Raw genomic sequence first — 25,765 nt, forward strand, 5'->3', positions numbered from 1 at the left:
CAGCCACAAACCACTTCAGAGGGTCTGCAGGGCTCTGGTGGTTGGGAGCACCCTGGTGGTGCTTCACTGTTTGGTGCTGCAGGGCATCACAGCTGCACCCTGGTTTGGTCCCACGAGGAACCAAAGGGAATTTGGACTGAATTCCAAGCAGAGCCTCTGGTTTAGCTTCCTCCAAAAAAGTTGCCCAGGTTGCTCAAGGTAAGTAAGAGCAATCAAGTGATTTGCTTCAAATTGCAATCCAAAACCTCTCCTCATGGTAAAGCCTGGGTCAACCTAATCCATGCTCACGTGGTCCTGCTTTCCATCCTCCCCACTGCTACCTGCCCCTGCCCCATCTGCGGGTGTGAGGGAGCCTGCAGCAGGGCAAGGTAAAGTGACCTCAGCAAGATCTAAACAAGGCAGAACTAAAGAGGGAGGGATGTCAGTTCCCAGAGTCCAGAAAGGAAATTTAGGGAGCAAAGAGGTTTCTTCTCAGTCAGCACCTGCTATGTGTGTTTGAGCCCTAGTGCTGACTAGAGGGAGGGGAGAACGTGGAACTGCTCAGATCAGGCTCCCATCAGCCTGAGAAGTCACAGAAACTGCACTGGAAGAAGTCATGCAACAGTTACAGATGAAAAAGGACTCATCAAAAACTGCGCTTTGATGGAAAAGTGTGACCTCATCTTTCAAGAGCATTATCCTCCACGTTTTTGCCTACCAGCTTGCATGAAAAAAAGTAAATCTCTCTGGATTGAAGGCCAAAGGTAAGCCTGAGTGCTGTTTCATCTCCTCTTCAGCCTCATTCTGAAATCTTCACAGTGTAAAAACCATAAGCACTCTCTGACATCTGATGCCTGAGTGACTGCAGCTCAGTACTCAGTGGGAAATATGATTTTGTGGGGCTTATGCAAGGTAGCATTACACTTTGTACATGTGTTTGTGCCACAAAGGAGCATTTTACAGACCCACTTCTCAAATCATTTCCAAATTAGGTCTGCAAATGAAACCCCATCCATCCCCATGAGCAGCTCAGTTCTTTGCTGAGAGGAGCTGTCACTTGCTTGGGTCTGCAGAAGAGCCTAAAGCAGAAGCTCAATACATAAATCACCTTTTTGATTGTGTGAACAGAAAATCCTCAACCTCCATGACCTCCCAGTGCCAATCTACAACCCCATCCCGTGGACAGTGGTCATAGACCTGTGAGGAAAAACATTCTGGGAAGAAAAACCAGTGGTAAAAGCTGGGCTTGTCCAGGAAAGCTCAGGAGGTGGAAAGGCAGGTCCTGTGGACTCTTGTAGTGCAAAAAGATTTCTGAGTCACCAAAGCCCAGTAAGGCTGCTCCTGGTGTTGGGAGGGACAGCTCTGGGTGATGCTTCAGTTCTTACAGGAACAGGTGGCAAGAAGAGCTAAAGCCTTGTCCACATCTCCAGCAAGATTCCTGCAGGGAAGGAGTGAGTTTTTCCCCAGCTGCGTCCACTGCTTTATTTAAAAGAGATAATTCCTTCTGGATAAAATTTAGAATCAACTTGTTATACTGGAAAAACAGTGCTGGTGCAGGAATGTTCACACAGCTTTTGCACACAGGGGCAAGGGGAAGTTTGTTTTATTAATTTTCTGTGTGCTAAGAGCCTTCTCAATCCAGTTGTTCTCTATTACTGAAGTGCACAGAGTGCAGGATTTTGCTGGAACATCAGAAAATGCAGGTAGGGGTGAATGTCAGATCCCTGAATCATGCAGATGTTAGAGCTTTCTCATGGAATTTCTGCTCCTCTTGATGAGGGCAGAATTCAGCACATTGCCCTCAAGTTCTCTTCCTACAAAGCCTAAGAAGATGGAAACAGAAAATAAGTGGCTTGTTTCTTCCTCTCAGTGTCTGTGGGACTGTGGCTCCAGCAGCACTGATGCACAAGGAAAGCATTTTCATGAGCTGTTAAAACAGCAGAAGCTTGTTTTCCTTTGGCTGCAGCATCCTTCTGCCTCCCACGCAGGAACTGTTCATGCAATATTCCACATAGGCAGAATATGTCCTGTTCCTAGAAGTCTAAATACAAGAAACTGTAGCCCATTTAAAACCCAGGCTGCTCTTGGATTAGAAAAGTGAGAGGTAATCTGCTTTCATGGGCTGCAGTTCCCAAATTGTCCTGTTTGTCCCTAGACTTGATGATCTTTGGCCAAACACATCCTTGGTGTGTGTGTCTCACCTGAAACCCAAGGATGATGGCCAAAGGTGACACACCAGGTGTTAAAGTTGTGTCATGGACAACCTCCTCCACATAATAAAGATGTCTCTGAAGGAGGAAATTCATTATTCCTGCATTCTCAGTGCACCTAGGTGAACTTTACCATGAGAAAAACAGCCAATATTCCACTGTTTCTGCTCTTTTGCACCAAAGCAAATGAGTCAAGTGGTTTCAGGAACTGGCCACATCACTGAGAATGGGAGGGCATATTGCATATTCACAAGAACTTAAGATTGTTTTATTTACACTTCCATTGCTAGGGGCTGTGGAATGGAACATAATTCTATTTGCCAGACACTCTTCCTGGTGCAATAAGCTAGAGGAATTCTCAATTAATACATGGAGCTTATGTATAAAAGACAAGAGGTTCAGTAAGACTGCAGTGCCCAATGGACCATCTGGTGAACATTAGGTTTGTCAATAATTCACAAAAGCACCAGTTCATCAAGAAAATTCCATTTCAAACCACTGACAGGAAAAAAAAAAGATGGGGGGAAAAACCCTCACAAAATTGGTATTTTGATATTTTATAAAAACAGGAGCATTAAATAACTTTAATCTATTTTCAGTTATTTTATTGGTTCTCTTCCAATGACCATGTGGTTTCACATCCTGGATGATTGTACATGAGAGCATCATGAAATAAGTGGGTGCATCACCTCAGGAGAAGCTCCTCTCTTTGCTCTCAGTCTTTCTCCTCACCATGGGTGATAACATAGCAGAGGTTCTTATAATCAAGGTTTCCAGAGACATCTGGAGGGAAAGCAGCAAACATCTGGTTGATCTGCCAAGCAAAGAGAGAGAAGTGTCACAGACTGTGGGACAGCAACATGAACAGCTTTTCATTTTACACCCAGCTCAGCTCCCTGCTGTCCTGGTCCTTTAACCAACATGGAGAAGTTTTCCTTGGGCTCGGTGAAGTTGAAACCAAAGTTGGAACATTACTGGTTAATAAAGTCCTGCTAGAATCCCACAAGTTCCCCGTTGAAAAGAACTCTCCCTGAAACCCAGATAAGCCCTGGTCGATAAATGTCCAGTCCAGTCTCTGTTCTGACTGGAACAGACTGTCCAGTCTGTCCAGCTCCACTCCATCTCCTCTTCTGAAAATAAAGTCCCCCTAAATTCCTCCCAACCAGCAGAATCCATGCTCAGTCTCTCACAAAACCATCAAGTCAGTACCTCATTTCAGATTTCAGACCAAGTAACTCACAGAAACCAGAACACAGTCCCCACCCAAATCCACTTGGACTCCAGTAAATCAATTGCCCAGCTGCCCATGGGGAGGAGCAGCACGAGATAGGCCACACTTGCACTTGGATGGGAGTCCAAAGAATCTGTTTGACTTTGATTTAGCCATGGAGCTCTTCAGAAGAGATGCTTTGAATTGTTTCTAATTGCCAGAGCTGGCATCAACCTCCTCTCAGGCTGGATTTCAGCTAAATTCATGCATTTAAAGAGGGGCAAGGACTTAGTGCTGAACAGGAGCTGGATTCCTGTTTTGAATAAAGTTCCTTACCTCTTCTTGACTGAACCGGTCTGCCTGTGTCATGAGCATTTCTTTGATGCTGTTCAAATAAAACGAAATAACCTGATTAAAGGGTGATAATGGCACATGACAATTCAGATGGCAAGATCCCTCCTGAAGTTGCATGAAAGAAAATCTGTGTGACCGCATAAATTAGAGCTGTTAATCCTTACATGATATTGTAAGAGATTTTCTGTGGGCACCCATCAGTGTCAATGCCTCGCTCTGCCAACTTATTTCTCTTTTGTGACACTTTATAGAGGTTTAAAATTGTTTAAGGTTATTACTGTAATTGAAATACAGCAATTTTGTAGGCTTATCTTAACCTAAAATGGTAGGTTTCCTAACTTGCTGCTTAAAGTTTGGATCGCTTAACAAAACCAAAAGAGAGAATATTTTCTGTAAAATCTGAGGATGAAAGGAACAGAGCATGAAATGAGAAAGAGGACTTGAAAGAAAACTCGAGCCTCTATTGCCAGTCACCACTGGAGAATGCTTTATTTGCATGCAGCCATTCCCAGAGGAGCTGTGGAGCTGCATGAGCCCTGCTGTATTTCACGGTGCCCTGTCTTGATCTGGAGTCACAGCACTGGAACACGGAGCTTATCCCACACACAATCTGCATCCCGTGCAATTACATCAAAGAGAATCTTTTGGGGGCAGACTCTCAGCTGATTTACCCTCTGTTTTAAACCCATTGTGGGAGGGCAGTCGAGCATGTAATTTTTTTTTTTTTGTACCTAAGTTTAGAGGTGAATAGAAAAGCCAGGAAGAATTATTTTTGCTTCTAGTCTAACCCTTGTACATAAAATATCTCTATACCTCCCCCAGTTTCTCATGTACTGAGGGCAGCACATGCACCATGTGCTGGGACATCCACCAGTATAAACTCACTTAGATTCACATAAACATCCCTTCAATAACACCAATAATTTCCTCTTCCTGTAGAAGAATTCCTATATTAATCTCACAGTTTTCATTCACGCTGAAGAGGCAGAGTTGTCTCCTTTTGTCACTACCAAATGTATTTATACATGATCAGACACAGCTCTGGAGCAGTAAAACAAACTGTAAAGCTGTGATAACAGGTGAGCAGTCTGTTGGACAAAAACAAAAGCTGAGGCAAATATAGAAATCTGGTTTGGTTTGTGGATTTGAAAAAAGGCTGTTTTTTTCAAGAATTTGTTGTGGGGGGAGTGAGAGCGGCAGCTCTTCTAGAAGAAGTCATTTCTGCTTTTTAAATGGAATATTTAAAACTATTTATAATAGAAATCATGCCTGAACAGGAACACTTGCAGGGGAGCAAAATTCACCTACTATGGATGCAGATGTTCAGGCCAAACAGTAAAACCTCCCTTTCTGCACATGAGAAAAGTCCCCCAGACAGAAGTAGAGTTTGGGTGGCAAAGCTACAATGGCATTCACAGCTCTGACAAATGTGATTTTTTCCAGGAAAAGGCTACACATCCCAGTCTGTGGCAGGGGCACAGACACTTTTGCAGCTCTTATTGGTATAAATGCACATTTGAAAGCCCAGAAAGGGAAAATTGAAAACCATGAAGAGGGACAAGTGTGAAAAAATCTGTGTAAGCTTTGGGAACAGACAAAGCTTAAGCTATTGGGTATATTTTTCCTCTATTACTTCACCATTCTCTGTAGTTAGCTAAGTTTCTTCATCTCTTTGTCTCAAGTTTCTGTTTCTGTTCTGTTCCTCTGGCCACTTGGTATTTGGTATGTGACTGATTTTGAAGGCAAATTCTCAAATGATCAGCGGGTGCAAGAGTAGAGACATCATTCCCCTCAGCACAAATTATTGGATATATTGGATATATATGGATTATTGGATATATATGCCCTGGACAAACAGAATTAGCAAATGCAAATGGAAGTGTGATCCAGGAAGGAGCTTGGTGAATAGAAGGAAGCACTTACAGCAGTTTTGTCAGAAGTCACAAATAAACTTCATTGCAAACAAGCCTGAATTAAAAAGAGATCTGGGCACTGTGTGTCTTCTATTCACATGCTTAAAGTATTTAGGGGAAAAGAAAAGATCAAATATCTAATTATAATCTTCTGATGCACAGCCCAGTAGGCTCTGGCACACTCACAAGGAAGAAGGACTGACTAAAGGATCTATGCACATTTTCCATTATTTATTTTATAGGGAAACAAACACTCACCATTTCCAAAGCCAGAAATTATGTACTTTTTTGGGTTTTGTATCTTGTTTTCTTTAGAAATCTTATATTCTTCTCAAAAAATACTTCAAAAACCAAACCAAACCCCCCTTCAAAAAAAAAAATCCATTTACCTTGACTTAGGAGTCTAAATGTTATCCCTTGTCCTGGCTCACATCAATTACTTCTACATTTACAAATATCTTGTTGCATTTTGATATTTTAAAAGCCTTTTTTAAAAATTATCTATGAAATCTATGGGACATTTTTGGTTTTCCTCTGGGTTTGCCTTTTCTACAGTGCTGTCTTGGAGGAAACCAGGTGAGTGGGAAGGAGCAGAGCTCTACAGCAATGGGGAGAATCATCTCCAGCTCAGCCAAACACCTCCAAAGCCCAGCATGCCTGGGACCTCTTCCATCCCCCTGGGTCCATTTCCATTTGGCCCAAATCTGAAAAGTTTCATTGGCCTCAGCATCAGGCACAGTTGGTGTTGGCCTGACTCACTCTGCCCCAAGAGTGGCATTTGGGACTGAATCATCCAACCTTTCCAAACACTGCCCCAGTTTACACCAGCTGAGAATGGGACTGGGAGCTTTTTCTCTTTTTGACATCATGCTGTGGGAAGGGTTTTATGTGTGGTATAATGATGCAGACAAACAAAGTCTGTCATTGAATTTGGAAGTAAGTTCTAAACTCCTGGAGCTTCTGGAAAGGTTAGAAGGCTCCATCCCAGCTACCATCACATGGACTAAGTGAGTCATTTCCAGACTAGAGGTGAAAACACGCAGAGGGAAGAGACATAAAAATCCCCAGAAGGATGTTAACTCCATGAACATAAAAATGACGTTCTGATTAAAAGGTCAGCATGACTGGGTTTTGAGAGAAACATTCCAGGATTTTTTAATACGGAGAAATATTATTTATTAGCATTAACTGTCGCATTGAAATGGCTGCATGAGCCAACAGAAAAATTATTTCAAAACTTCAAATGTCTACATTTTGGAAGCATATGAATAGAAGTTAAACCTCAAAGACATCCACTGAATTGATTTAATGGTTTGTTCTGTAATGATCAACATTACCCTCGGGTCTAATAAGTAAACATTATGCTCTGTTGTGGTGATGAAATAAAACAATTGTCTAATGTTAGCTGTGCAGTGGGGGTGGGGACAAGGTTGACCTTTTCCATCAAGGAAAAATAAAATATTTCTCTCTCATCTTCATTTTGAAGTGTGATACTGCATTCCTAATTCGCCCCAAACTGCAACTGGCTTCCAGCATCCAAGGAATGTAGAGCTGGACACAGGGTGGCAAGCTACAGATTTTGTATGCAGGATATTGTTACAGATAGTGGTGGGAAATATAACATTTCATGGGTTCTGGAGTATCAGAAGTTCGTATTTCATGGCTGTGATTTCACTACTGTGTGATCTGCCCTATTTGGCAAAAGGCTACATTAATTCTGTTGTTTGAGTCACTCCTGATATGATCCCCTGACAGTTCTTCCCAAGCTCTTTGGGTGATGTTAACCTCAAACCCACCAGGACAGCTCTTAACCCTCTGTTCCTTCTGATTGATTGCTATATCCACTTGTGTTTTAATTAATTTGGAAGTTCTTACTCAAAAGACTGTCTCTCTTATTTTGCATATTGCAAAAGTTCTCAGACCCACTGGGGTACTGCCATAGAAAACCACCTTGGTAAAGGAAAGAAATATTGTACATGAATCTTGCATTTTCAACTAACTTTCATCAATTATTGCAGATAATGTCTTGGAAATTTCCACAGGGCTCTTGGTCAGAGGCTATCACAATATAAGCACCAATAATTGATGTAAATACAATTTTGTAACTCATGGGTCCCTGATAGATTTCCTATACATATCATGCTTTATAAAATCTACCTGAAAGGGCTGCTGCAGTGGAAGTACAGACCCCAAATTCACCAGGAAATTTCAGCATATGAACAAATTTAAACATATGCATAAATCTAGGTACATAAAACAATTTTCTGGAGCAATAGGTCCAATCTCCTCATCCCCTGTCCTGATTTGATATCATTTATCTCACCTACCTGAAAGTCCTGCTTGCACCATTCTGGCAGTGCAAGGAGGGTTTGCATTTGTGCAAATACCTCTTAAAGTCCTTTTACATTGCTTTGTTGGTGCAACAGGATATGAATACAAATTAAGTTCTGCCTCTTTATTTAAAAATAGCCATATTGACAATAATTGCCAGATTATTAATAGTATTATTTGGTTTGGCTCTCACTGTATCTAGTGGAATTTTACAGCAAATTATTTCTAGAAGCAGAAGGCTCAAATGATAAACACATAAAAAGGAAAATGTCCAGCACTAAAACCATGTCTCAGAGTTAATTAAATTGATCACTTTTTTAAAGAGGGGAGTAGCTTTCCCATTTTAGTCAAGCACTGAGAGTTAGGCACCAGACATTCATTTTAATTTTACATATGGAGTTAATTTACAAAGAGTCATGTGTCGATTTATATCCAGACCTTCAAAAAGAGGCTATCTAATGGCCTACATGTGATTATATTTCCGTTGGCTCTTGCAATGTCTGAAGACAATAACATCTCTTTTTGGTATACAAATACATTGATACAACAGTCCAGACTTTTAACTCTGTCTTACAAAGCTAAATGTTTCTCTGCCTCTTAAAATACTGTGAAAAATGCAGCTTTTAAGCAGTTCTTTAAAACTCTGCAATTATTATTATTGTTGTTATTCTTCTAAAAGATTGGAAATAAACTTACTAGTCTGCCTTTATGCGGCCTTTTCCTTCTGGGTCGAAAATCTTAAAAGCATTCAGAATGGTTTCTTCTGGATCCGTGCCTAAAATTAATGAAATATAATTTAGAAGCCTGGATGTATTTCTCTGGCTGCAGAATACTTGCTAAGTAATTACATTCGCTTGAAAACAGTGCAAAATGGAGAATTCTGCAGTTGTGGGTTTGAAGACAAAGGTTCCCTGAGTCGGCAGCATTTGTCATGTCAGATAAACAATAGAGGTGAATAGTTCAATGCTCAGAAGCTTAAAAATAATAACTCATATCTATTCTATGTCTGCAGGAGAGAAAACTTCCAGGAACTGGTCTCCAATATCAGTACCCAGAGGATTAGTGGCTTTCAGAAATGAAAATATAACAAACTGTTTCCCTCACTGGCTTCCTTTAATCTTGCACTGTACGTTCCCTGTAAAAACACTTTTTGATGTTACTTGTTCTTGGCCATATAGAGAAGAGGTTATTTCCCTCACTAAGGGAAATGGAGCTCATCATAAAATCCAAATGCCAATGGAATGCAATGGAAACAGGATGATCAATCTGAGATGGGGATCTGCACTTAAATCCCATTGTGCCCTTCCCCTTAAGTGTCTCTTCATTAAGTGTTACTTACAGAAACAGGATGGTTTAAAGAATTAGACTGTGGCTACAAGATTTTGCTTCTGCTCTTAGCTGGGGCACAGATTTTTGGTATGACTTTAATATCCCTGTCCTTCTGTTCCCAGCAGTAAAATTATTGTAATGGTCTTCCTTTTCTTCCTTCCATTATCTATCCCATCTCTTTAGACTGGAAAACATTTGTGTCAGGGACTCGTTTTCATAGTGCCTTAATCTTGGCTGGGGCTTCTGACTATTCTGTAATGCTGCAGATTCTGAGTAGACTCATTTTCAACCCACACCAAAGGATACACTGTGTACTCTGTTCCTGACTGTTCCCCAATATTTCAAAATATTCCTGTAGTATACACAATACAAATCTTTGTAACTGTAGGAAACCAAATTTACAAGCAGATGAACTGATTCCATGGACAAAATGAAGCTATTTGGTATGCTGAAAGACTGATTAAAAAAGGATACAACACAAAGGGGTTGAGGATTCAAAGTTTGTTTCAAAGTTTGGCAGAAGTAGAACCAGAACAGAACCCAGCCAAGGTTCCCTGCTCTACAGACACTCCTGATGCCTTCACAGTTTGCTTTGTTTGAAAGATTTCACAAGGATTAGCAGGATCCTGCAGGGTACAATAGTGAACACACCTCGGGCTATGCGGCCTCCTCCTTGCCACACAATGGCCATGTACATTATTTTTGCCAAGCTGTAGGCAGTATATTCAAACTGCAATGAATCTGTGATCAATACAAAGAGCATTGGTGTTTAATGAGTGTTTGGATTGTCCCATGAAGAGAAACATCCCCCAGCTCCGAGGAGAGGGCTGCATTTTAAGTAGTCACCGCTGTGGGGGGGATTTTTTTTTCCTTACTGTGTTTTACATTTTCTACTCTGTCATATCCTTGGACTTTGGCTTTGAAGAGAAGCAATGCAGCAGGCATTCTTTATTGATTAGCTGGTAAATAAAGTGGTTTCTTTGATGTGCGGCATCTCTGTTTTCTGTACAAATTGTATTATTCTGACTCCCTGTAGAAGCAGCTCCATGTGGTTGGCATTAACATAAACCGAGTTTTGTTAGCTGTTCATCTGGCATCATAATCTCAACATACAAAGCTAAAGCTCATCCTGAAAATCCCAGCTTCCCCTTTATGACAGAAATCAATTATAGCACAACAAATTTTACTTAGAAAGCACCTTTCACCAAATTCTCTGAGTGGTACTTAGCTAATAAAGAGTGTTGCAAAATTGCCATATCCACTTCCTCTAGCCCTTTCTCCCTTTCTAATTGCACTACAAAGGCTCTTCATCCCAATTAGTTTTGATTGGGAATGTGCAGTCTTTTGGCTCTGCTTCCTTTGCATGACAAACCCAACCAGAAGGGCATGACAAGCACAGCTGTGATTTTCCCTTCACCAAATGGAAATTAAAAAAACCCTCCTCCTTTGCTAGTAGCCAACAGGAAACCTGCAGACAAGAGGGCTCTGCTTTGCCATTCACCTTCCTGTGCTGGCTCTGCTTTTAGGCCACAGGATTGGCAGGGCCAGAGGCTTTGCCAGCTCCAGCAACTCTATGTAGCAAGGGGGAAGAGGGGACAGGAAGAGGGGAGAGGAGGAAGAGCTCATTTCCATGCTCACAATTGGAATGGGCAGCAGGGCACCCCACAACAAACATTCACATATCCCAGGAGAAAGAATATGGAGGAGAGCACTCCCTACCCTGCCAGAAGACCCCTGGAATGCCCTGGTGGAGGTACCACACACAGGTTGATGTTTGGGCAGTAAAATCCCCTCCTCAGTCAGCCTTCTCCACCAACCCTTGTGCTTCCCAGACTTCCTGCCCTCTTTAGCAAGAGTGTCTTTCTTCCAGAACCAGCTACATGAACTCTTTCTTTCAGACCTCTCTGTTTTCTATTCCAAGCATAGAAAACCCTTCACTAGAATTGTGTTTAGCAATACAAAGCCAGAGTCCATCAACCAAACAATAAATGTTTTTAAGAAGATAGGATCAGATTTTTCCATTTTTCTATTCATTAGTTTTTTTTACAAACTTCTGGAATGTGCTTGGCTAAGGCCAGCCCTGCTTTGAAGGCTTTCACCTTTCTCTTATGCCTGTAGGAAGATGACTGGAGTTCTGTCTTGGCCTCACATCCCCTCTCTTGCAGTTTCCATCCATTAACTGGAGAGGAAACATGACTAAATTACCAGCTCACACAGCAAATTTACTACCCACATTTCCTGAACTTCCCACAATGTTCCCTATATATTCTGTGGCAATGGGTAAAATCGCTCTCCCTTATCATTGTAAATCCACTGAAATTTAATTATTTCAATTTATCCACTCCATTAAGGGTTATTCAGTGAAATCTTCACCTAATAGCAAAATCACCTCAAGTGACACTGAGGCTGGGCCTCTGAGTTACAGTTAATACAGAAAATGAGGGAGCCCATGTTTGCTTAATGTGACAAAGGAGTGCAAAAAGGGTGGGTTTTTTAGAAATACTTAAAACCAGCTAACACTGGGTGTGTTATGACTAGAGCATGAGCATGAGTTCAGCCCAGGAGCCTTCTGATGGTGAATAACTCCCCTGCACCGTGCTCCAGGCTGCTGAGGTTTCATCACTTTCTGGACCCCAACTCAGCCCTTTCATGTTAGCTTGTGTAAGCTAAATCACACCTTTGAATTGTCCTCTGCACCATCCCTCAGCCTTTCATTCTTCCCCTCTGTCTGCAAAACTGGAGATCCCTCCTTGCCTCTAAGCATTGTTCTGTGGAGACATTATTGTAATTTGCAAGGTGCTGAGATATTTCAGTGCTGAGGATCTTTGACAGATACCTCTCCAATCCCCCAGAGGTACTTACCTTTCAGCTTTTCCCCAAACATAGTAAGGAAGACAGTGAAGTTAATAGGACCTGGCGCCTCCTTCACCATGTCTTCAAGCTCTTCATTCTTGACATTCAGACGACCTGCAGCAGAGATCATTTTTCATAATAAATCACAAATTGTGTTTCAAAAAACGATTCCCATTCATCTCCTCCCACTGGGGAGCTCAGGGCTCTGTGCAACTTTGCTAATAACATGGTAGAACACAACTCCCAAATACCCCAGTGAAAAAGAAATTGGCAGAGCTGGCTCTGAGATCAAAGGGTGACTGAAGGAGCAAGAAGGATAAATAACACAGACATGGCCAGCAGTAGACGAGAGAAGGGGAACTTCCAAATAAACTGCTTTTTGAGTTAGGGCTTTTTTTTTTACCTCAGGTGAAATATGGGCCGCACTGATATTAATATAGCAGAGATCAAAGTGACTGAAGTGAATCCAAGGTCTCAGTCTTTGCCCTCCTGGATATGGAGACACCTCTCTGAGTAGAGGGCAGATGGATGAGATCCCTTCCCCATCCTTGTGCAGCCCTATTGATGAGAATTTAGACCCTGGCAACCCTCCTCAAATTGAGTGGTAATTTGCTGTGAATGTACTTTATAGGCATTGAAAGGCTTCACTGAACAGGAAAGATAGCAGAACTTGGCCTTAAGAAATAAATATTTCAGGGTAACAGTAGCTACAGGCCAAAGTTTGCAAACCTCATTGTCACAATAAAGAGTTCAGGAGCTTCTGCTCCTTGCACTGACTCTGCTGGCGTCTGATTCCACCCCAGGGAGCACTAAAGATTCTTATCAAGCTCTTTTTAATAAGCTCCAGATGGCAAAAGCCCAAATGCCTACATCACTGTTTAAGCCTCAAATGCTGCAAGAAGGATACAACTCCAGGTTTGGGATCATGAGCGCTTGAATTTTTTCTTTCCTTGGGAAGATTTGCTCTAATCTGTTTGATATCATCAAGGTTGTGATAGCCATGGAATGGACAATACCTAATCTCATGACATGGACATTTCACCCCACACAAACTCCCAGCAGCACAGAACTTCACACGGAGCCCTCCTGGGTTTGTGTGGGCAGAGGGGCAGCTAGTCCATGACTGCAGTGCTAATCAGTGCATATTCCATGGCTCCCAGATGAAAAAGCCTGGGTTCAGAGGCAAATCAGAAATGCCTGGCATGGACCCCTGCTTGGGTGGGCTTCTTCTGAAATAGTTGCAGGGGTGGGATCAGACCTTCATTCCACTCCCTGCTCAGGACACTTTCCAGCTGGAGCTCTGCAGTGAGATCCCAACCACCACAGGGAGGAAGGTCAAACAGAACAGGTTTCCTTTTGCCCCCTGGGTGTCTCATTTCTTCCCCCACTGTCATTCTAATACCAACCTTTCTTCTGTGCTTGAAATTGAGACAGCATATCTCTTAAGTATTGAATTGTTAGTTTACCTAGTGCAGCAAATGTGTCTCTCAAGTCTGCTTTGTCAATAAAGCCATCCCTGTTCTGATCCATGATGGTGAAAGCCTGTGGGAGGGAAAAGGAACAGGAATTGCCATTTCCATTGCACAGAACAGTGCTCCAGTCACACACATCAGTCCATGGGAGGATGATATTCACGCTGTAAAAAGGAATATTTAACTTCCTTTGATTCCTCCACATCATTGCACTTTCCTCACTTTCAACACATTACTGTATCTTGGCAAGGGGCTTAATTAAACCCACCCAAACTTCTTCTTACTAAATTAATGCTCAGTGCAGCGTGCATTGGGCTGAAGCCAATGCTGGCAGCTCCAGCCATTCAGCCCTTAACCCATAAAAGCTTGAATTAGGGAGGCTTTAGTCAGGGCAGATTTAGCCAGAGTTTGCTCTGTGTTTATACCTTCCCCATACCCCATTCTTTGAATGAGGCTGAAATGTTTCTGTAAAACATTTCATTTCTGTGGATATCTCTCTGCTATCAACCTGAAGTCGATTCCTCCTGGGCCTTAGAATGATCCATCACACAGAGATAGCTGAACTTTCAAAAGTACAGAGAAATGTAAGTTCCATAAGATTGTTTATTCAAAGGTTTTTTTCCCTTTTTTCCAATACACTGCATCTTTGAGACTGCGCTGTGTGCTCTGACTGACACTGATGTGCTGACCTTAAATACCCTTGTCAGGCAAAATTTAACTTTTGATAGATAAAAAACAGTTGTTTTTTTCATTTTCAGCCAACACAGACTTGGTGTGCTCTAACCATTGTTTACCAAGCCAGCTAACTGCTCATCTATCTGTTTACCCATTTGTGGGTCCATCTCTTGGCTGCCATCACACTTAGGAAAGATTTTAATGACCTGAAATTCCCCTGGTCATGCCATGGGGAATATGAGTTGATCCTGGCATGACTCTGAAGCTGGTTATCTCTCTGACAGGCACATCAATATGGGACAGTATCTTTGCAATGGCCAGGAATTATTCTTTCTTCAGATAGTGTTCCCCTGAGATTGCAGTAACTTGCAGAGTTTTAAAGTCTGTTGCCCTACAGGGTGCATTTCTTTCCATGAGCAAGATATCCCCACATATCTTCAGGTATTTTCTCCTCCAGTTTCTTGCAAAGCCTCACTGCTCACAGCCCAGTTTGCCCATGAGGCTCCATTCATTATCTTCATAATCTTATATTTACCTTCCAAACCATCCCTTTACAAAAAAATTAATCCCAACTCTTTAGAGATGTTTTGCCCTTGCTTTAAATGGTGATTCCCCATAATTTGGAAGCAAAAGAGAAAGAAGATATGAAGAGCAAAGCCAAACCCAGGCAGCTCACAGGAGACAGGAAGAGCATCAGGCACTGTAATGGATGAATTTTAAATAACATAACGGCAATGCTGAAACATTTGCTGATGAGCTGGTTGAAATCTCTAGATAAAAATACTCTAATCCAAACCAGGTTTTCAGAAATATGTGTCCCAGATATGCAGTTCTTAGACACAACATGGTTTTGGGTTTCACTCGACCACTCCACTGCCTCATGCCTTTGCCATTATTCTGCCACCATCCCCTTAGAAATGCTCCTGGTATTATCATATTTAGAGAAGATCAAATAATGGCATTCTGTCCAGTTTTTTGTGTTGGTCCATCTTCAAACAGTGATTCTCGGAGAAAATAAATCGAGGTTCCAAGGATATGGAGAAGAAGTGTGAGAAGAGAGTCAAACATGTTTCCATTGACTGTGGGGAAATGATTAGTGATTCCAATGAATTTAGCTGGGTCATTTTCCCAGGTCTTGCCTTGGGTTTGGTCTTGTCTATCACTGAGCTTTCCTGGTGGGAATCCTCAAAAAAAGTAAACTTGAAAGCCATGTGAAAGCACAAAATGAAACAGCAGACATTTATCATCCTGGAAGTTGCTTTGGAGACATGAGTTAGAAAAAATGGGGGAAAAAAACAGTAATTTAACATGACAAACCAGTGAAGAATGTGATGGTCTCATGGACTCTCTAGATTGTCCCCACAGAAAAAGAGCAGAAACTCATCAAACAGATTATCTGTCTTTTATATTCTCCAGCTCTTAGGCCACCCATCAGTTTTACCATCTCACAGGTCAAAGAACCTACAGTGCCTGGAACACCAAATCCCTTGGGAGCTGAAAGTTGCTTACTTCATCTCCACGTTGTCTTTTTTTATTGGCATTTGTGGAGAAAGCTGAGGGCTTCTTGGCATTTTCATTTCTCCTTTGCGGGCAGCTTTAGAAGGGCACAGACAAATATTTTCTGTTGCTGTTGTGGAACAGAGCAGGAATGAAAGCCCTGGTTCAGCCTGGCATCTCTATTCAGGACAATACTTGAGCACATAAGAGACTATTCTTATTTAAAATACCACTTAACTTTAAACATGTGCTCAAGTGTTTTCCTGAATCAGGGCTGAAGTGGATGAGATGATGCTATTCCTTTATTTTGGGGTGGGGGCTTGGGTGCTTTTCAAATAAGTCTAGAGCGAAACAGGGGAGTGAGTGAGGGAAGTAAAGAAAGAAAGAATGAAAGAACAAACAAACACACAAGGAAAATGATCTACCAGCCAAAACCACAGGGATGATTCAGAAAACAACTGTGTGTTCTATTAAAGCAGATGGAGAATTGAATAAGGATTACAAACAAAACCTATGTTGTTCATTAGCAATAACAGGAGACTATAGAGAACAGCAGAGTAGTGACCAACCTCTTTGAACTCCTGGATCTGGGTTTGTTCAAACATAGAGAAAACATTGGAACCACCTTCTATCTTCTTCTTTGCCTTTTTGGGAGCCTGTAATACAAATAAGAAGATCAAATATATGTTCCTTTGTCTGTCAAGCACCCATGAAAACAAATTACATCTTCAACAGAAGGTAAAAACTACACAGTCAAGTAATACAAGAGGATTGTTCTTTGTTATTACAAGGTTTAAAAACTCAATCTTATAGACAGATAGATTTAGATATATATATGATTGAATATATATATATATATTTATACAAGGGATAAAATTGCTGCCTTATTAACAGATTGAGGGTTTTTGTCACTCCCTGCTGTGTCCTGGGACCTGACAGCTCAGACAAACCAGGACAGTTCATCACTGTGCTGCCTTTAAAAAGGTGAGGGACCCAAAGTGTGGCTCAGCATCCTGCCTGGTGCGCTGCTGGCTCCCCCAGGAGCTGCCTGTTCCTTGGGCAGGGTCACCTCCACCTCAAAGGATCCCAGGCCATGTCACACAGGGACCTCTCCCCTTCCACACTGGCTCTGCAGAGCTCAGGGGTGACAGCCCTTGGTGTGCAGTGGTGTCACTTGAAGATATGAGCTGGAATTCCCTGCCTGCTGTTCTCAAGAAATTCCAGAATTCAGGTAAGTGCCTCCAAGGGCTCCCTCTTCCCAGTTCCCATGCTGGGACTGGCAGCCAGACTCCAAACAAGGCCCTGCATGAAGACTCAGCTCAGGAACTAGAAGGGGAAGTTATATCATTTCCTACTCACACAGAAATGTTTAGAAATCTGCTTGGTCTGGACCAGCACTGACAGAACAGATTAATCCTTCCCAAGCAGGAACACCTTCTACTCCTGGAGTCTCTATTCCTGCACCAACCTATGGCACTGCAGTGCAGTACCTTACCAGACCATGTTATTTTAATATTCAAGATAATCATCTCAAATGAAAGGGCGGGACTGCTTTTATCACCATTCTTAAGTCTGGAGGCTGAGACAGAGCAAGACTGGGGAAAGAGCTACAATGATATCTAAGAATCTAATGCTCACTAAAAATCAGTCAGAACTAGGCTTCATTAAATATCTTTGAATAAGGGCCCAACCAGCTTGCCTAAGACAATATAGTTCTTGTTCTGCAGTAAAGAATAAAACCTGTGATTCCAAAGGATTACAGAAGTGTTTTAACCACAGCGTTATCCTTACTTGGGGCAGGATAATGAGCTGCAATGCCTTTTGAGTTCCCTTCCAGACAGATTACTTTTTTCTTTATCATTTTTACTTTTAAACTTCATTATCATAGTCCCACCTGGTTCTCGTGTCACAGAAAATTAGTCTTACTTAGTTTGGGCTATTCTGCATGAAACAGAAGGCAACTTCTACTGTCTCCTTTCATCAAAATAAAAAAGCCTGTGAAAGTTCAAATTCAATACTGATTTCAAATATCCTGAGGAGCAGAGCAGCTCAAGAAAATATTCCCACTTGACTCTGTTTGAAGCATACATTGTCTGATCAATTTAATTTGCCAGGCAGATTTCTGCACTCAGCCACCCTGGTTTAGATCCCAGGATATGGAAGGGGGGAAATTAGGGCAATGTTAGACACTCTCCCACATACCCACACTCCAGACCTGTCAAGCTCCTATCAGCTAATTCAAAGAACTAAAATCTGGAAATAGGAATGGAAATTAAGTGAAAAATATACTTGTAGTGAGGATAAAAACAAGGATAGAATGCCACCACAGGCATGGAAAAAAGAAGTTAATAAGTGGAATGTTTAATGAATGTAGAAATATTGATTTTGGAATAAACAGATTCCCTCCTCCTCCTCCACATGAAATAAGTGTTATTTTGAGCAGTAATGGGCAATCTTCCACATAACGTGAGGTGCCTGGAGGAGGCTTTCAACACTTCCAGATCGAATGGAAATATTCAGAACAATCCTATGTATTTCCATGGATTTGTTCCCTGAGGTAAAGGGGAAGCAGATGTTACCCAGGGGAGAGCCCTGCCCGCTGCGGGGGACAGCAGGGCTGGGGGCTTGGGCAGGGCAGTGGGGCTGGTTCTGCTGGGCTCCTGCTGGACACAACACAGGCTTTGCCCTCCTCATGCTCTGTTCTGCTGGGGCCAAACACAGCATCCATGCTCAGCCTGATAAATATTCCCCATGCTAGCAAACCTTCTGCATTTTTTCAGCTGTCACCACAGCCATGGGCAGTGGGGTCCAGCTCTTCTAAATGTCAAACACTGGCAATTCCTCCATCATTCCCAGTTTATTGGGTTGTCTGGATTGTAGGGCTTCTAGCAAGAACCATAGCTGCAAGGAAGGATCAGATAAATGCAAAAGCTGCAGCTCAGTATCAATTAAAAGCAGACCAGTAAGTAAAAAACCACGCAATAAGCTTCTGTACATTAGTGAAGTTCTTTTCAAGGCAAAGAAGATTGAAAACTGATTATACAGGAAACAATATTGTAGCATCCCAAGATCATAGAATGTTTTGGGTTGGGTGGGACCTTAAAAATAATTTACTTCCAGCCTAGAAGAAGTACTAGAAAAATTCACCTTAACATATTTGTTCACAGTTACTCTCTGGTTTGTTGTCTCCAGGGATGACAGAGGACATCAGTGCCCATGATGCTCAATCAATTTTTAGTTTTTCTGCAGAAGGTCTGGATATGGATCCTATTTATGACCTACTCATAAATAAGAGGGGGCTGAGACCACCAATACATTTCACAGGGGCCCATGAACAGCTGCCAGCTGGGGTTGGTTTCCGTCACCAGGTTCAAACTGTCTTGTAGCATCCAACACAGAGCATCTTGGATTACCAGTTCCCAGTACTGAGAATGCAGCTTACCTGCCCTAAAAAGCCAGAAAATTCATAATCACAGAGAGAACTGCGCCCCAATTTTACACAGGGTGTGGGCAGGGAGGTGCTATGAGGGGGAAGGCTGAGACAGAAGTAGGTGGAGCAGGAACAGAACAGAGTTCATTGTTTTTTCGTGGGTAACTTGAATTAAAAGACAGCTCTAAGAGAACAGAAAAGAATAACTCAGAATAGAATAGTTCTGTGCTGCTGTCTGACAATTCCAAACACTCCAGAATTTTTTAATGAACACGATTATGGTTCTGACTCCAGAGTCTCTCCCTGAAAGAATGACATATTAAAAGGAACATCACAGAGCTGAGCAAACATATGGCTTCTAAGATGTCAAGGATTTAGTAGGTGACCCACAGAGGAGAAAGTGGGTGACTGGCACATCACTTCTGCCTGCCTTGATTTCCCCACTCTTGAAACCAAAGTGTGCCAGGCTGCACTTTGCAAAGATAGAGCAGCTCTCATTGCAACACGTGCTGTGAGAGTGACATACAAAACGTGCCAGATGAGAAACTGAAGAGCTGAGGGTCCCCTGGGCTCAGATTCCGAGGCCTCAATAGCACAGCAGTGGGAAGAATGTTGCAACAACTGAACAAGCCTATTAATATTCCTGCCTGAGAGTATTAATCATCCCATTGTGAAGAAAACAACACTTCACTTTAGAGGAGAAACCACAGGCTTGTCGCATATCACTCATTTGTCTTTCCAGTGTTAGCACTCTTTCAATTAGCCTGGAGTTTAAAGGGTCTTTTTTTGTTGTTGTTTTGTTTGTTTGGTTTTGGTTTGTTTTAGAGGCTTTAAATGAAGAAATGGAACCAGACCAAAATCTGGTCCCAAGAAAACTCTGTTGTACCAGACATTTTCTTTGAGCTGAGTTTCCCTCACTGAGGTTCTTTATATTTCTCCTTTCTGGCAGTGCTAGGGAGCCCCAAAGAACCAGGGTGTGCAGGGACACAGGCAGGCAGAGACAATCAGTGTGTGTGGCCTTTGCCTCTCTGGATGTAAGAAAAGGGATCCATTTTTTATATGTTGCAAAGGTGGGAGGGGGGTGATGTTCAAGGGAATCAGAAGGAAATTTGATTTCAGGGTGACCTAGAAGAAAAGGGGGTGGGGAACCAGTTTCTGCCTCTATATACAAAGGAGGAAGGAGATGAAAATACCTTGTTCTTACTTCAGAACATGAGGCATTGTGTGCCCTGATAAATTCATAAAGAGGTGATGCTAGAGCAGATCCATGACACTGGATTATTGCAGAGCTTTATCATCTCCACCCCTCAGTGCATTTTGCAGGCAACCAAGAAAAATATGGAAAACCAGGCAAGATGCAGCAGGGTGAGCAAGGTCCCTCAGTGGTTGCTCAGGGGCACACTTGTACCCTTCAGTAAGTAGGAAGTAACCAACCTCCACCTGGCATTTCCTGCAGCACAGGAACATCTCCCTTGTCAGTCAGGAGAGATGGGCAGCACTCTGCCACAAGCCACAGCTTTGGTTTGGTTTGGTTTGGTTTGGTTTGGTTTGGTTTGGTTTGGTTTGGTTTGGTTTGGTTTGGTGTGGTTTGGGTTGGTTTGGAGAGGTTTAGGGAGGTCACTCCCTTGTTTAGCCCACCATGTTCTAAGCCCCTCAGAAAATGCTCTTAATAATTAACGATAACACAGTGTGGTGTTCCTGACAGCCAAGTCAAAAACACAAGCAGAAACACTTCCCTACTCAGCCACTTATTGTGTCTTCTAATTTTTCTACCAGAGACAGCTCAGTGGATAAGCAGGGAGAGAGCCCTGCAGGGAGAATCAGCAGTGGACACTGTTAAGAGCCTGCTGTACCCTTAAGTGTTTATTCAGTCCAGGACAAAGTAGACATAAGATATCACCAGGTTTTTACTGTTTCACATTTTGTACTTCCTTCCTCTGCAACTACATGTACAACTACAGAAAAGACAGAATCATCCATCATTTTGCTCAGACTTTGTCCCCTGCTGTGATCCACTGTATGATGTCAACTCTCAGTTACTATTACTTTTTCATCCATCACACTCTCTCCTTGTTTTTCATCCACTCTGGGATCTCGGTGCTGACATTTCCTGTCTTCAAATTTCTGTTATCATCAAATACAGCTTCTGAATCAGAAGTTGCATCTCAGGCCTGGACAAGGGATTGCTGCAGCATGGGACAGGATATTTGTTGATTTTTGTCTCACAGGTTTGCTCTGCTGAGATAATTTACACTGGATCTGCACCAAACATCTCAGCTATGGACAAGTCACTGTTTTTTAGAGGGGTTGAGGTCCTTTCCATGGCAGGTGAGCAGCACAAGGCCAACCCAAGTGCACGCCTTGGAGGGAACAGTCTAGAGGAGTAAGCAACACAAACTGCTCTAAGGGCACAATTTGCATTTCAAACAGGCAGCAGCCTCAGATCATTCAAATAAACCATGTTATCAGAAGTGAGAAAGAGAAGATCTTTTTATTACCTGCTCTGCAGTCACAAACAGACCCCTCCCTTCTCGTCCTCACTCCATTTCGTGTGTAGTCCCAGGCTGCACACACCCACACAGACACACCTTTGATCCCTGCTAGATACAGAAATCTCTTGGCCTGCAGCCTCCCTGTTTCTCACTCCGGACACTCCAGTGTTCTCCTCCTCCCCACAGAAACCCTTCCCTGTCACAGGCTCCTTCCCCTCCTGCAGACACACAGAGGGAAGATCTTGTCTCCCAAACTCATCCCAGAGCAGCAGAGCCTCCCCAGCCTCTCCAGCCACAGGCTCCTCCACCTTGAAAAGCCCAAATTCAACAGCTGGGCCAAAACACAACAGATAGGCCGAAATTCAACAGCTGCTTTTCCCAACCCAGCAAATCTTCTTCTCCTTCATGTGAAGAGATGAGCAGTCCCTGTGTGCACACACGGGGCTGTCACACACATGGACAGACACATGGACACACACACACACACATGAACATACACACGGACACACAGTCACACACACATGGACACACACACACTCTCCCAGGGCTGTCACACACACACACACGGACACATGGACACACACAGATACACAGACACACACACACACACACAGGGACATGCCCAGGACTGCCACACACACTGACACACACACACACACACTCTGACACACACACATACTGTCACACACACACAGGGACACTCCCAGGGCTGTCACACACACACTGTCACACACTGTCACACACACAGTGTCACACACACACTGTCACACACACAGGGACACTCCCAGGGCTGTCACACACACACTGTCACACACTGTCACACACACACTGTCACACACTGTCACACACACAGGGACACTCCCAGGGCTGTCACACACACACTCTGACACACACACAATCACACACACAGGGACACTCCCACGGCTGTCACACACACACTGTCACACACACAGGGACACTCCCAGAGCTGTCACACACACAGTGTCACACACACAGTGTCACACACACAGTGTCACACACACTGTCAGACACAGAGCCATGGCAGCAGTGCCACCAGCAGCCCCGTTCCAGCTGCCAGGCTCAGTCACCGTGGCCGTGCTGCGGTCGGTGCTGCTCTCAGTGCAGGTGGCACATTCCAGCCTACAGAGCACATCTGAGCAGGATGCAGGCTATTTTTGGGCACACTGCTCCCCTCAGCAAACAGAAATGTGCTACAAGGTGTCACTGGAACTGAGCAAACACGGGGATGTTTGGGAATAAGAAAAAGGCTTCCCTCTCCTTCCTTGTGCCACTGTCCTTCCTGCTGCCCACCAGCACAGAGCATGCAGGGAGACATCACAGACCCAACTTGTCTGAAATTCCCTGGAATTAACAGAGGGCCATAGACAGTTCTCAGAACTCCATTCCACAGCACTTGTGTGGTCTGCTCTTGTTAGAAAAATTATCTCCCTGAACCCTGTCTCTCTCACTGTCATCAGCCCTGGATGTCAGAGCCTAGTAGCACTGGCTGACTTGTAATTATTTTTTACTATGCTGCTTTGTCTGCACTAATCCTTTGAAAGTAGCTTTACTGCACATCTGAAATATTATGATGCTATAAAACCTCTGTAATATTTATAAATCCCTTAAGACATCATAAAGAGAGAAAAAAACCTCCCCACAGAGTTCATCTAGCATAATTACATATACATTTCCCTCTGATTAATAAAAAATGATCACTTCCTTATGTAAAGATATTCTTCAGCTTTCTTTCATTAAGGCTATTTTTTTCTTTCCATTTTAAATCTGTTTCATGTGTCCCTGCATAGTAAGGTACCTCAGATGAGATTTTCCCAAAACAAAAGGCACAATGAAAGAACCACCACAGAGCATCGTCAGTTGAGCTGGGAGCGAGGAGACAGACAAGTCTCTCACTATATTTTCACGTCTCCCAACTTAAGCATTTCATCACAGAATGTCCTGGAATATCTTCAAACATCAGTGAGTGTTGGTGTGTCATTGAACTAAGCAGGCAGGGAAAAAACTGATAAGTGAAATCTTGGGAAAAAAAAATAAAAAAGGGGAAAAAGAAAAGCTAAGACCCAGCACTTGTCCCCCACCCACAAAAGGGCTGGCTTAGACTTTACCGAGGCTGATTAAAAGGAAACCTGTAAATCCACACCTGAAGAGGCATAATCAGCACAAGGTCCCCTCTGAAGCACTGGTGAGGAACATGATTAATGTGAAACCACTGACACTGGGCTGGCACTGGCTGAAACTGGAACCTGTTTTGTGCATGGATTTTGGAAATGCCATTGAATGTGGTTTTGCCCTGCTCAGAACAGCACGTGGATCACATTCATCACCTGCTTAAATAGGATCAAGTTTGAACTAAGCTTTGAGAAACCTTTTCATATACAACTCCCTCTCTGGTGTTCTCCACAATAAAATATTCCATAGCCCCAGGGAGCCACAGGGCAGCATTGATTTTAGACAGCCTGAAAAGGACCTGAAAAAAGGAGCAAAATAAACAAAGACAAAATCACCTGCTCTTTTTTTCCCCTAATACTGTTGTAGTCATTCCTCTGAATTTGCAGGAGACAAAGATCTGCCCACAGTTCCTTTGGCAGGAGTTCTTTGCTCCTTGGAATCATACCAAGTGAGGTGGCTGGTGGAGTCCCAGAGCTAGAAGCCAACAGTGAACAGGGCAAAGACAAGACACAGAAATTTCTACAGAGCTTCCTACTTCTCCTCATGGTCACAAGAGCAGCACAGACACAGTTCCAGAGAAATCCCTTTCCCTCAGTCCCCATCACACCACAGCAGATCTTAATTCTATCTCACACCAGCCGTGCCAGGTGTGTGAATGGGGGACAGAGCTGCACAAGCTCTTCCTTTCTGCAATTCCATCTATATTCTGTGCCTTCCTCGTTTGTGAAATACATGCAGAGCAGTCCTTGGGAGTTCCCAGCTCACCCTGTGGGGTATATCAGCATTCTGGATGTGATACTACAATGAGATTTCATGGGATGCTGTGTGATCATTTCTGCTCTGTTTGAATCATAAGAGTCAGAAAGAAATACAGAGATAAACAGACATGGGGAAGGATAAAACCTACCATGGTGCTGCTGCTCCTTCCACCCCTCCTCTGCCAACCTGTCAGCCAACAAACACAATGCCAATTGTCTCTTTATATAGTGTCACCAAGGAATAAAAATATGCCTGCTCCAAGTTTAGACAATAGATGTAAGGTTGGAAAAGTGCAGTAATTGGATCCCAATACCATTCCAAGCATCTGTTCCATGCACAGCTTTTGCTTTCACAGAAATAATGCAGCAGATAAGTAGAGGAGGCAGTTGGGATACAATTGTACAGCACTCACAGCAAGCTTGAGCTGAAGGGGTTTTCCCATGTACTGCTAAATAATGAACACAGGGCATGCACTGGAAGATTTTAAGTGGACATGGCATCTTGAAAAAGCAGGAAGGGAAACACAATCCTTGAGAAAATGCTGGGGAAACCAGCAATAAATCCTGGCCACTTCAGTAGCCCCAGAGCCTGGTGCAGGCATTCAGAGCTCCAGCAAAACATCTGAGGCTCTGCAGAACTGCATCTATACCTGGAGGGTGGAAAAGCACCTCTCTGCAGATGGCAATAAAGGGACTCAGGACAGGTCTTTTTTCCCTGAACCTATAAACATGCCTGAAGTCTGAGGCTGTTACCAGCATATTTTCTGGAAAAATCTCCTTGCCCAGGATTCTTCTCCTGGGAAGCTGAGAAGGCTCAGAGAAAAAGGAAAACAATATTATCTCATTTGCTTCTCCTGTGTTTTGCTGCTTTGGAATGTGGTTGGAGATTGTTTACCAACAGGTGATTATTTCATTGGTTTCTGGTGTGAGTGTTTTCACTCATTGGCTAATCAGTGCCAAACTGTGTTGAGGCTCTGGAAAGAGCCACGAGTTTTTCATTAGTATCTTCTAGCCTTCTGTAAGTATCTTTTCTGTATTCTTTAGTATAGTTTGGCATAGTATGGTATAATAT

General features: G+C 42.9%; 1 protein-coding gene across 1 annotated transcript; it reads right to left on the minus strand.

Moving 5' to 3' along the window:
- Positions 1–2,730: 2,730 nt before the first annotated feature.
- On the minus strand, positions 2,731–25,026 carry MYL10 (myosin light chain 10). Its single transcript, XM_005425387.1, has 7 exons — positions 24,843–25,026; positions 16,393–16,479; positions 13,646–13,721; positions 12,189–12,293; positions 8,694–8,772; positions 3,736–3,784; positions 2,731–3,003 (listed from the first exon to the last, which is right to left on the minus strand). Exons 1-7 carry the CDS (start codon positions 24,843–24,845, stop codon positions 2,905–2,907), a joined length of 498 nt encoding a protein of 165 aa, XP_005425444.1. The 5' UTR covers positions 24,846–25,026; the 3' UTR covers positions 2,731–2,904.
- Positions 25,027–25,765: the final 739 nt, after the last annotated feature.

The sequence above is a fragment of the Geospiza fortis genome, unplaced genomic scaffold, assembly GCF_000277835.1.
Source record: "Geospiza fortis unplaced genomic scaffold, GeoFor_1.0 scaffold425, whole genome shotgun sequence".
NCBI lineage: Eukaryota > Metazoa > Chordata > Aves > Passeriformes > Thraupidae > Geospiza > Geospiza fortis.

What these genes read in the sequence shown, in the direction of transcription:
- MYL10 (XM_005425387.1), bottom strand. An exon ending in AGACACATTTGCTGCACTAG is followed by an intron (nt 12,294 to 13,645) that starts GTAAACTAACAA and finishes TCTCTGCTGCAG; the next exon opens with GTCGTCTGAATGTCAAGAAT. An exon ending in ACCGGTTCAGTCAAGAAGAG is followed by an intron (nt 3,004 to 3,735) that starts GTAAGGAACTTT and finishes TTTGCTTGGCAG; the next exon opens with ATCAACCAGATGTTTGCTGC.